The 13,135-nt window shown below is 39.1% G+C and overlaps 1 protein-coding gene across 4 annotated transcripts in view; it reads left to right on the top strand.

Annotated features, from left to right (window-relative positions):
• AKAP7 (A-kinase anchoring protein 7) overlaps positions 1 to 12,059 on the top strand; it is a 155,017-nt gene extending 142,958 nt beyond the window's left edge. For 2 of the 4 annotated variants that reach the window (XM_059177538.1, XM_059177540.1), the window contains one exon: positions 10,051 to 11,070. In XM_059177538.1, the coding sequence (XP_059033521.1) occupies positions 10,051 to 10,247 (197 nt within the window). In that variant the 3' untranslated portion in view covers positions 10,248 to 11,070. Of the gene's footprint in view, positions 1 to 10,050 lie in introns of all 4 variants that reach the window. The other 2 variants (XR_009354636.1, XM_059177537.1) reach the window with 2 other exon arrangements.
• Positions 12,060 to 13,135: the final 1,076 nt, after the last annotated feature.

The raw sequence follows: 13,135 nt of genomic DNA, 5'->3' as shown, positions 1-13,135 counted from the left end.
GTTTTTATTGAATTTCAAACATTTTTGACCATATTTCTTCATATATATATATATATATATATATATATATAAAATACCCCACTTCTTCTTTCCTTAAAATCCTTTCCTAATTAAATTGGCTCTCTGACCCAATATTCCTTCCTGTTTCTTAACTGTGTCTCTACCATAGTTCATGTTCTCATTGTTTCTCTTTTTGTCTACTGTGAAAACTTGTCTCTATTTTTACCCCTTTCAAATACTTCTTCCATATTCCACATCGCTATTACAGTGAATTTCCTAAAATATGTTATCCTTAAAATTCTGCAATAAGTGTCTATTGCCTATAGAATGAACTTAGACTCCATAGCATGGTGTGTAAGTCCTTTCATCTGTACTTGCTCTCCAGACTTCTTTCCTCCTACACCTCCCCCCATCCTCTCCGTGACACTCTGAACTCTTTATGCCATGGAAGTACCTCTAGTTCCTCACCTGCATCATGGATTTTCATTCTTATTAGCACATACTCATGCCTTTGTTATGTCTAGGAAAACCTTCCTCCTGCCTCTACCCCCATGCCTGAAACTCTTATTCATTGAGCTGAAATACCTCCTCTGTGAAAATTAACCTTGTTATCCCTTCCCAATTCCTTGGGACCTTGAACATACTCTATCATAGCCCTTAACCTGTTGTTTTACAATCATTGTTTATTGGTCGTCTTCCTAGACTAACTTCTTTGTGGTCAGAGACTAGATTTTATTTATTTAATTATTTGCGAGAGAGCAAGCAAGAGACAGAGGGATAGAGGAAGAGGGAGAGAGGGAATGTTGAGAGAGGCTCCATGCTCAGTGTGGAATCTGATGAGGGGCTTGATCTCACGACGCTGAGATCATGACCTGAACTGAAATCAAGAGTTGGATGCTTAATCAGCTGAGCCACTCAGGCACTCTGATTTTATTTATTTTTAAATACTTAATGATGACACATAGTAGGCACTAAATAAAATGTTTGAGTGAATTAATGATTGGCTTATAGTAAGTATTGAGCTCATCCTTCTTTTTTTTTTTTTTTTTTAAGATTTTATTTATTTATTTGTCAGAGAGAGAGCAAGCGAGAGCGAGCACAGGCAGACAGAGTGGAAGGCAGAGTCAGAGGGAGAAGCAGGCTCCCCGCAGAGCAAGGAGCCCGATGTGGGACTTGATCCCAGGACGCTGGGATCATGACCTGAGCCGAAGGCAGCTGCTTAACCAACTGAGCCACCCAGGCGTCCTGAGCTCTTCCTTCTTAAATTGAACTCAGATCTAATCATAATACATGTATAACATGTACTAATAAAATACCTACCATATTTTGAGAGCCTACTATGTTCTAGGTGCAATGTTAGGCACTTTCCATACCTTATCTTTAATGCTTTCAACAACAATGCAAGCTATATTATCTCACGAGTGGCCTATTGAAGGGAAATTTAGGTTTAGAGAGATTGTGAACAAGCCTGTGCAGTTAGAAAATAGCAAAATTGGATTTCAAACTCATACATATATATTTTTCTCTCCTTACACATATATTAGGAGTTCTGTCACATCACTACCCTTAATTCTAGCTCATCACCAACGCTTCCAATAAGAAATGATAGCATTACAGTAGAAATTGTATAGAGAACAGTGTAGATCAAAATAAGGACTCAGAGAACTGATGTTAAGATAGATGAAGATGAAAAAGAGAAATCTCTACAAGAGATGATTATTACATGATGTCTGGAAAGATTTCTTTGGTAGGCTGCTTGACCTACAAACCTCCAGCAAATGTGTCTTGTCACTTCTCCAATATTACTGCATGAAGAGTGGTCTTAGGAGCACAAATCATAAAAAGCATCCTAAGCCATGTGATTTGGAGTCTTTGCAAGAATCCTGTAAGGTTCTTACAGGGATATGTGGATCAAGGGGTTGGCTTCAGGCTATGACTTGGGGAACAATGGAGGGAAGTGAAGACTCTGGAGGTGCCAGCACTAGCTGTGTTAACAAAAGGCCTGAGAGCCTCATAACACTTTCTCATTATGACAGTTTTGGCCGAGGCTGTGAGGATTGTGTCCTGGCCCACTCAGGCCCTAGGGCGACTGCCCGTTGGGACCTTATCCCCACTTTGTTTCCCCTCAGATCTATTAGTGATATTCAGTTTAACTGCTTGCTATCTGCCCCCTCCAATTTAAAAATTGCTAGAGTGGGGCACATGGAGGGACCTACAATGTAGTGATCTCCAGGATCCCTTGTGGGGTGGTGAGGATTGTCCATTTTTCACACAGCATCATCTGTGCTACTGAACCCAGAATAAAACTTACAAAGGCTCCCCCCCACCTTTTTGAAATTTATGTTATAGAAAGAATTTAAAATACAATTTTGGTATTTTTGTTTCTAAAATTTTCTGGTGTGTGTATGTTGGAGGTGGGAAGGAATTTTGGTATTCGGCAAGAGGAGGGGAGCTTTATTTACAGGAACTCTGTTTCCTGGGTTGTTAACAGCTAATATTTTGGGTGTATAAGTGCCCAAGGACAGTGTGAGTTTAAATGTGCTGTTGGGAACAATTCTTGATCTGTCCCTTGTCACAGATAAGTTGCAAGTGGTGTGCAAGAAGTTGAGTGTGCCACCCCAGTTTTTAGAATAACCTACAGATCTCTATTAGTGTTTCTTTTTATCTGGGTAGATGAAAAGAAAAGGTAAGCTCAGTCAAAAAGAGAAAAAAATCCACTGCTACAGGGGACACAATTATGCTGCAGGAATGGTGCAAGTGATGAGAAGGTGCCTAGGAAGCCTTTGTTCAGATACCACTTGAAGTTCCTAAGAGTTGGGATGTGAGCTAACAAGAACTTTTTCTTTAATTTAGACTTTATTATATTATGTTTTTTTAGAAGAGTTTTAGGTTGGTTCACAGAAAACCTGAGAGGAAGATACAGAGATTTCCTGTACACTCTCTGTCCCCCACATATGCATAGTTTCCCCACCATCAATATCTCTCACCAGAGTGATACTTTGTTACAATTGATGAAGCTACACTGACACATCATTACCAACGACAGCATCCTTCACTTTATGGTTCATTCTAGGTATTGTACATGCTCTGGGCTGAGCCCAGTATATAATGCCATGTATCTATCCTTATGGTCTCATACAGAATATTTTCACTGTCCCAGTGATATATTTATCTATTCTTTTGTCCATACCAGACTATCTTTTTAGAGTTTTATAGCTAGTCTTGAAGTTGAAAGGTGTCAGTCATCCAACTTTGTTCTTCTTCTTCAGTATTACATTAGCTATTATGTTATTTTTTCCTCTCCATAGAAACTTCAGAATCAGTTTGTTGATATTCATAAAATAATACGCTGAGATTTTGATTGGGACAATTGAGTACTTTGAATGTGGTTGTACTTTCTCCCTTGGACTTACATGGGATTGTAAGCAAGATTTCTTTTGTTCTCTTTTAGAACATCTTAGCATGATTTATTCTATTCTATTTTATTTCTTTTCAATGTTCCAAAATTCATTGTTTATGCGCCACACCCAGTGCTCCATGCAATACGTGCCCTCCATAATACCCACCATCAGGCTCACCCAAACCCCCACACCCCTCCCCTCCAAAACCCTCCGTTTGTTTCTGAGTCCACAGTATCACATGGTTCATCTCCCGCTCCAATTTCCCCCAACTCAGATCTTTATTTGAGAGAGAAAGGAGAGAGTGTGAGTGGGTGGAGGAGCAGAGGTGAGAAAGGGGGAGAGAATGGCAAGCAGACTCCGCACAGAGCCAGTCGTAGGGCTCAGTCAAATGACCCTGAGCTCATGACCTGAGCTATAACCAAGAGTCAGATGCTGAACAGACTGAACCACCCAGGCAGTCCTAGCACGATTCATTGTTGTCAAAACAAATAGATATTTATGGTGGGTGGGGAATGGTGATGGTTCCTGAAGCCCACTATGTGACATCAATGAAGAAGTTAACTCACACAGAAGGACAGCTGCACCATATTCATGTTGATCTTAAATGATTCTAGTAGGTAGAACATATTTTTGTTACAAAGGAATTAACTTCTTTTTTTTAACCACGAAAATAAATTTTCTCTCTACATTGTATTGGTATCAGAGATCTCAGGTGTTATAAACAAAAACAGAATCATGGGTACATACAGTGGGTTAATGATGTTTGAATTCTTAAAGTGTGAAATTGCTTACTTGAAATTTGTTGACAGTTTAGGTCTTCTTTTAGGGAAAAATAGTATTTGGTGGGTTTAACAGAGTTTCCCATTGCCTTTCTTTTATATTTTTAGTATTCTCCCAAGAAATTGATTGAAGATTATTCTGGAGGAGACTTCTAAAATAACAGTGTCAAAGACAAAGGTTAATCTGTCACTTTAAGTAGGTATGATATTAAATAGCCCAACCTGACCAAGAAAGAAAATTTTATCAATAATTTGCTTCATAGGTTGAGAATATTTTTTGTGTGTACCTTTGTTGAAATTTCAAAAGATAGTTTGTGTACCTTGCAATGGCATATTGAAATGCTGTTTTAAACTATCCTTCAGGTTATAGGAAAGTAGCTATTTATCTTAGCGGTCAGTATGGAGACATATATTTATTCAAGTAGTAAGCAGAAGAAAAATCAGTATAACGTTAATCTTAAGATGCCTCCTGTTAATTAAGTTGAGCTAAGTCTGTTGAAAGTGGGACTACAAATAAGATCTTACTGGAATGGAGATACATGTTTTTTTAATTGCTGCACACTTTCAGGGCTCTGTGATGAACCTTCTGGTAGGATCTTCCTTGAGGTGACGTAAAGAGCCCTAAGGGTGCTTTGTGGAAATCCTAAGGTGGGATTCAGGATAGATCTGGAGAATTCATTTATAAATTTCTTTGCTTTTTTGGTTGATTGGTTAGTTATTGTAGATGGTTAATATTTGTCCAATAGGCTGGATATTTTGTCATATTGACTTGGTTTACCAAGCCAGGTGGTTAGAGATTTTCACATGACTATTTGGGTTACTCTGGAATTCTCTGCTTTTGCTTTAAATGAATACTGAATGTAAATTTCTGGCCAAGGTGTGCTATCCTTATAGCAAGATAGGAATACTTACAGTCCTTTAAGGACTTTAATCCATAGTTCATTGAACTGAAAAATACTTGTTGAGCCTTCATGATTGAGGGGTTTCCAAGAAGCCTAGGACATGGTTTCTTTACTCAGGACCGGATCTTTAGCAGAGCAGACACTCAATCAGTAGTTGTTGAGTAAATACGTTAATAAACAAGGCTCATACTTTGTGAAGAAAATAAGAAAGGAAAACCAATAGGACTTTGTGCTGTTCTCTGCTGTGTCCCCATGGGCTAGAATAGCCAGGTATCTTGTAGGTCCTTAGTGCTTATGTGAATGAATGACCAAATGACCATGTACTCTCCCTGCAGCCCGAGTTCCTGGAGCCACTTCTGGCTGTGTTAGTCAGGGAATGCTTCATGGAGCAGTGGGATTTTCATTAGAGAAAGGGAGGGCCATCTAGAAATAGAGGGCGATGTTGAGGCTCCTCAGGAGACGGCGGAAGCTCACAGCAGAAGCACAGCCATGTGGGGATCACCAGAGGTCAGTTCTAGAAAGCTTAGGAAGACCAGTTTAAATTTTCCCATAGAGACATTGGAGACTAAAAGGGACATTTTAGAAATAGTAATCTAGAGGTATTGTACCAGACGCATTTAAAGAGAGGAGAAATTGTGAAAAGCACATTGCTGGGGCTTGGCGATTAAATGGGTTGATGAGGGAAATGAAGCTGTTAGAGATGGTGACGTTAGAGCTTGGTTGGCTTGGATAATGATAAATGCATAATCAGAAATAGGAAACTCAGAAGGGAAAATTAGCTTTTTGTGGGAAGGTTTTTGTGTTTTTAATCTCTGAAGTAGTGGAAACACTTCATAGCAGACCCAGAAAAATCTCAGAAACACACATTTTTTTTGACCTGAGGCATCTTAGAGAATGAGTTATGATTAAACTCCAAAACAGCCCAGCTGTCTTACTGAGGATCAGTGATATCATGACTGACATTAAAGCCGTGGAGGATAGGGGACAGCCCGGAGGAACAGGTTCTTTGGTCTAGGCACACAGCATCAGTAGGATGATGGTTGCAGTCATTTCTGGTGTTTTGGAGGGTACTTAGAGTTTCCTTCATTTGCAGCTTGATTTTCCCTTTTTAAGTGTTTTTATATTTTTTGTTTTTTGGGTTTTGTGTGTGTGTGTGTGTGTGTGTGTGAGAGAGAGAGAGAGAGAGAGAGAGAGAGAGAGAGGGAGCGCATGAGCATAAAATGGCAGGTGTGGGGCTAAGAGTGAGAGAGAGAATCTCAAGCTGACTCACTGCTGAGCGTGGACTCCGATGCAAGGCTCAATGTCACCACCCTGAGATCATGATCTGAGCCTAAATCAAGAGTTGGATGCTTATCCCACTGAGCCACCCAGGCACCGCACCCTCTTAAGTTTGAAGAGCCATTATACAAATAGTTCCAGATAGGAAACACATTTGGAGGTATCAGTAATACAGTATAAACACTATCTTGTAAGATTAAGGTAAAATCCTTTCAGTATTACACAATATATTCATTCATTCTTACTAATAAAAATGACCTTAAATTACCCCTCAAATGTGGTATCAGTAATGAATTTCTTTATCTTCCTTTTGATAATATCCTGACATATTTATGTTCAGTAACTTCTATGTAGATATTATGGAGTTGAAGCTTACTCAATTCTAAGCATATTTTGCACCACAGATGTTCTTTCTAGAACTTTTAATGATGGATCTGGAGTGCCATATTGCTGCTTTTGAGGGGAAAGCAGTTGTTAAGGGCTCCCCTTCGTAGCAGGTCTAGATGAATCTTTAGACTCTCTCCCATCTTCCTGGGTGTTGCTAGGAATGATGGTTATAAACAGAGTTGGTCCTGGACATGTGTTAAATAGAAATGCTGGGGCTCAGAAGGAGGGTTGGAGACCAGTTCTCACCCTGAGCATATGTGCTTCTGTAGTTCAATCCTTGTCATGTAAGAATAGAAAATAATTATCCATCCTCCAGCTTATACCCTTAGTAACCACCTGTCCCAGACCTAAGGATGCAAGTGCAACACTGGACATTTGCCTCCCAGAGTCCTTGGGTGATATTCTAAAACTGAGCCGACCCTTATGTGTGAGCAATCTCATTGCTTCTTTTTCTTCCCCAGGTTTCTTGAGATATAATTGTCATATAACATTGTGTAAATTTAATGATGATTTGACACACTTATATATGCAAAATGTTTGCCACAAAGACATTAGTGAACACATCCTTTACCTCACATAATTCTATTTTGTTATTGGTATAGTGAGAACGTTAAAGCTCTACCTTCTTGCAGCATTCACGTGTATGATACGGTGTTGTTAACTATAATGCCATGCTCTCCATTAGATCCCCAGAACTTATTGATCTTATAACTGAAATCTGCTCCCTTTGACCAACATTCCTCATTTTTCAGCCCTGCTCAGTCTCTTGCAACCACCATTCTACTTTCTGTTACTTTAGTTCAGTGTTTTTAGATTTCACGTATAAATGAGATCACACAGTATTTGTCTTTCTCCTTTCACTTAGCATAATGCCCTCAAGTTCCATCCATGTTGTTACAGATGGCGGGATGTCCTTCTTTTTATGGCTTTTTTTTTTATGTCCTTCATTTTACATAAATACCTCATTTCATTTTCTTTATCTATTCATCATTGTACACTTAGGTTGTTTTCTTGTCTTAGCTCTTGTGAGATATATTGTGATTAACAGGGGAGCTCAGAGAGATTGTTGAGATTGTCATTTCATCTTCTTCAGATATATACCTAGAAGTGGGATCACTGGATCATATGGTAATTCTATTTTTAATTTTTTGAGGAAATGCTGTACTGTTTTCAGTAATAGCTACACCAATTTATATTTCCATCAACAGTCCCTGTTTTCCACATCCTTGACAGTATTTGTTACCTCTTATTTTTTTGATACTAAATATTTAATAGGTGTGGGGTGATAGCTCACTGTGGTTTTGATTTGTATTTCCCTGATGATTAGATACTGAGATGATTAGATGATTAGATACTGAGCACTTTTCATGTACGTGTGAACCATTTGTATGTCTTACTTGGAAAAATGTCTATTCACGTCCTCTGCCAGTTTTTAAGTTGGATTGTCTGTGTTTTTGTTATTGAGTTAAATAAGTTCCTTATGTACTTTGAATATTAACCCCTTATCAGATACATGATTTGCAAATATTTCCTCCCATTCTGTAGATTGCTTTTCATTTTGTTGATTATTTCTTTTGCTGTGGAGGAGATTTTTTAATTTGAGATAGTCCCACTTGCTGATTTTTACTTTCATTGCTTGTTTTTTGGTGTCATCCAAAAAAATCACCCAACACCAATATCAAGTAGTTTTTTTTTCCTTTGTTTTCGTCTCAAAGTTTTCTGGGTTTAGGTCTTATTTTAAGTCCTTATTCCATTTCCAGTTAATGTTTGTGAGTGTGCATGAGACAGGAGTCCCGTTTCATTATTTTGCATGTGGATGTCCAGTCTTTCAAGCACCATTTATTGAAGAGCGTATCCTTTGGCCATTGTTTTTTTTTGGTGGGGGGGGGGGCTCCATTGTCAAATATTAGTTGACGATATTTGCATGAGCTTATTTCTGGGCTCTAGATTGTGCTCCACTGGTCTTTGTTTCTGTTTTTATTCTAATACCATACTGTTACGGTATGTTATGGATGTTCTGTGTATTATGTATATTATATTTTAGGTCCATTTAGTTTAAAGTACAGTTCAAGCCGGTTTTTTGTCTGAATGATCTATTCATTGCTGAAAGCAGAATATTGAAGTCCCATACTGTTGCTATATCGCTGTCACTCACTTGAGATCTGTTAGTATTTGTTTATCATTTTTTAGGTGCTCAAATGTCTTTGCTTCCAGTCATCTATTTTCTGGGGTTAGCAACTCGGTAGAAGGAAATGAGGGACTGAATGACATGAGAGATGAGCTCCTTGTGTTTTTTTCCCAGTTAACGGAGACAAGGAAGAGAGGGAGTGGGAAATGTCTAGCACAGGAGAAATAGATGAAAACCAGCCAATTTACAGTATAATGAAAGATGGAATAATTAAACCTTCATCATAACTAGCAGGAAAATAAAATTGCCATAAAGAAATTTTTTAAGATGTCATTTATTTATTTATTTGAGAGGGAGAGAGAGAGAGAGAGAGAACAAGAGCAAGGGAGGATAGAAGCGGGCTCCCCGCTGAACAGGGAGCCCAATGTGGGACTTGATCCCACGACCTTGCGATCATGACCTGAGCAGAAGACAGACGCTTAACCAACTGAGCCACCCAAGTGGCCTGTGGCCATAAAATATTAACATCTAGTAATTTACTATTGTCATCCTAACTCTGGACAAGTTTCTTATTTCTTAAATTGCAGTGATAGCACTGAGAATAAAAGGAGTATTAGTTTTTAAAAGCTTATCTGAAATAGTTCCTAGCAGTAGTAACAGCCTTTGTCTTCCTGGGAGTGATGAGAGTTTATTAACAACCAACCTATGGGCCAGACGTTTAAAAAACTAGTGATTTAAGTAGTTAGTTGATTGGGAAATCTTGATCGCCTGACATTTGGTGGTGACGAAGGGAAAGCAGACGCAGATCTAGTTGGTGAATTCACATGCCTGAGGCTTCAGGTGGTGGGCACATGGACTTTTATAGTAGCAAATAACCTTGGATGAGAGAAGAACAAAAATTCTAGAAACAGGAAACTTCCAGCATGGCAAGGTGGTGTATTTTTAGATTGGGGTTAACAAACTACTTTTCGATCTGAAATCTTCGGGAATGGGCCATTTCCTGTTTCTGCAAATACCAAATGAAAAGCCACACCAGTGTTCTTGGATTTATAGATCCAAAGGACAGATTGAAAGGATGCTTGTGCTCTTTAACTAAGCGAAGTAGCGGCCCCTGCATGCCGAGTGTCTGTGGCACTATGACCTCAGTGACCTCTCTTCTCTATTGTGGAATGTAGGTGATAAGAATGGAGGTGAGCCCGATGATGCTGAACTGGTAAGGCTCAGTAAGAGGCTGGTGGAGAACGCGGTGCTCAAGGCTGTCCAGCAGTATCTGGAAGAAACACAGAACAAAAGCAAGCCAGGGGATGGGAGCTCTGTGAAAACTCAAGAGGCTGGTAGGAATGGCACTGAGAGTGACAACAACAGGAAATGAGAGCCCAATGCAGGCAGGCCCCGCCGCTCCGTGAGAAGCATCCCGCTCCCCTCTGCTGAGTCAACGGATTAATTTGCATTGTGCTGTTTCGGTGTCTCTTGTCCAATCCGTGGAGATTGCCTACGACTTTCATGATCAGTATGTTTGCATTTCTGAAACACAACAGAAGAGAAGTGCTGGGACTAGCAGAGGAAATTAACTTCCAGAAGAATGGCCTGGGTTTCACTTGCCTTCCACCATAGCCGAGGGAGAGGGGACTTGGGGTTATGCCCAATGGACTCAAATTAGAGGCCATGGAAGGGGTCTGGCCCTCGCTGGAATACTGCCATTTATATTGCTTAACAGGGCACTTGACCACTTTATCTGAGGCCAAAACACACACACAGCTAACAAGTGCTAAGTGTAAAATAATCCCTATTGAATTCGTTGTCCATGCTGTTGGTCCATAATGTCTCATGTCTGTCATCCGTCTGCTATGGCTATGCAGTGATTTTTATTTACAGTAAATTGGTTTCACGCAAATGATATATTTTTGGCAAAATGCAGCCTTTTCTATGAAACGTGGGCAACATCTTAAAGGTTTCTTTTAACCTTCTTTTGATAAGTCAGTGTGCCATATTTCATATTTTTCACTGGCATTTGTTTGTAAAATGTATTATATAATTTTTTTTTTCCCTAGGCAAGAAACCTATTGGACTCCGGGACTTAATTAATGAAGCTTTGCACCGAGAAAGGATGAGTCTGAAGGCCAAAGTGAAACAGATAAAGGAACTTTTGTTAAAGCCTGAGACTCAGGCCAGGATTAGGAGGGAGCTTTTTGAAGGAATATCTGTTAACAACAGTAATCAAGGAAACCAGGTTGATTTCATTGCAAATTTGACATAAGCTCTGCATTGCTATCATGGTACCCTAGTCCATGAAATGTCGTGAGATTATTTCATAGCTCTTTGGTAAATACCAAAGAAGTGTCCTGATAGTGTCTACACAAAAGGAAACCAACATTTGGTAAGGAATTAACAATTTCTTGCCAAAGAAAACGGATTAAACTTGGTTATTTTTAAAGCTAAACTTGTGTTTTAGCATGTTTGTTTCTGTAATATCGAGTTATTTTATAGAAAGGACTTAATTAGCTGTCGTGAGATGTTCCTTGGGTTCTCACAGATAACACATACAGACTGTGAAAAATCATTTACATACAAAAAAACCACTGTATTTTAAGGGTCACTTGCCTTCTGTTGATGTGATTTTTGTCGTTATTAAATCAGAAGTAGTAATTGTCCACACAAGTCTATACCTAGTGTTACTTTTAATGGGAATTAGAATGTTTATTGAATACACTAGTACTTGAATGAACATTTCTAAGTGTAATTATTATAACTGGTTAAGAATGTTTTATAATATCCATATGTATTATTTTTCAATGATCAAAATGTAGTTTGCTTTTTCATTTCTTAATGAATAAATGTTTGGGATTTTTATTTTCTACTCTTCTGAAGATAAGCCCTAGGACTTACTGTATCCCTTATAATCTGAATTTGTTTGCACTGGTTCATTTTTAAAGACAATTCTTGAAAAATTTCCCCCCATATGAAAATCTTGGCAACAGCTTTTTCTATAGCCATTGCAAAATTGCTGCTACTAAGACATCACAATGGAGGGGAAATTGGAGATCAAATATGTAATCATTTCAAATGTAAAATCCAGTTCACTCATGGATTTTAGCTATTTTTTCACTGGGTAAATTCGACATTTATTTATAAATGAGTTTATGCATTTTCATGCCTCTTAATAAATGTATGGTTTTCCCTTGTTGCCTCTCCTCACTTTTTTCCTCCTTCTTGGAAGTTTTTGGCTTTGTGCTGGTAGAAAGAAGTCATAAACAGGCGCTTGGGTGGTTGTAGTGTTTCTTCATCTTTATTTATGACCTTCTCCTTCATGCTCAGGTAGCAGTTGCCAGAACACCTTCAACTGCAGATTTTTTAAATCACCTCAAGTCAGTCAGCTTCACAGAGAATTAACAACAGAATGTTGAATGCAAAGAAAATCTAAATAGCATCCCACAAACTGCTAATTACGTGTCAGTGAAGTGACAGCAGGAGCAAAGATGAAAGGAGTGGATCCTTCCCCACGTAAGACAGCAGCTGCTTTCCATGAAATCCCTTGGTGGTAGAGGGCTCTCCTGCTGGAAGACAGCTTCCTTAAATAAACCCGTAAGATGGGAAGCAAAGATATTTTGGGGCTTGCTTTGTTTTTCAAATAAAGATACGAACTCAAGGAGACTGAGTGTCTAATTTCAAGGCCACTGTGAGCGACCCGGGACCCCATCTCAATGTCCCAGGGCTATCTTCACTGTCCCCTAGTCCAGGGTTAACAGGATTTCAAGATAAATAGCTCTTCTCAGTCTCTATCCATAAAGATCTTTATTCTAAAGGAGCTGTTCCAATCTTTCTAAACAATTTGAAAGACAGTGTCCTTCTTTGCCATCTGTGGTCACAGGTCTTGAGTTAAGAATCATCGCTTCCATTGGTTCCATGCCTGTGTGCTGGATGATTCGGGCCCATTGTGACATTTCTTCCCTTTGGTGACCCTGCTGGGAAGTTGCTAGGAGCGTCTGAGAGATTATGAAACTGTGTTAACTGGGGCCATAAATGGTGACATGGCCATAAAGCTCTTTATAAAGAGGCCATAGGCTCTTTATAAAGCTATTAAAAGGCAGGGGTAAACTTAAACTTGGGTCTTCTACTTCAAAGCCATGGTCTTTCCACAATGCAGCACTTCCTCTCTCTCTCTACCAAGTGTAGTACATTTCATGAGTTAAAGATCGGTAACAAAGGGTGTCGCTTTCTTTTGACCAAGCCAGCTCCCTCGCAGCCCTGAAGTTCCATGAG

The sequence above is a fragment of the Mustela lutreola genome, chromosome 6, assembly GCF_030435805.1.
Source record: "Mustela lutreola isolate mMusLut2 chromosome 6, mMusLut2.pri, whole genome shotgun sequence".
NCBI lineage: Eukaryota > Metazoa > Chordata > Mammalia > Carnivora > Mustelidae > Mustela > Mustela lutreola.
The sequence above is the reverse complement of the archived record's forward strand: the minus strand, read 5'-3'. Positions and strand labels throughout refer to the sequence as shown.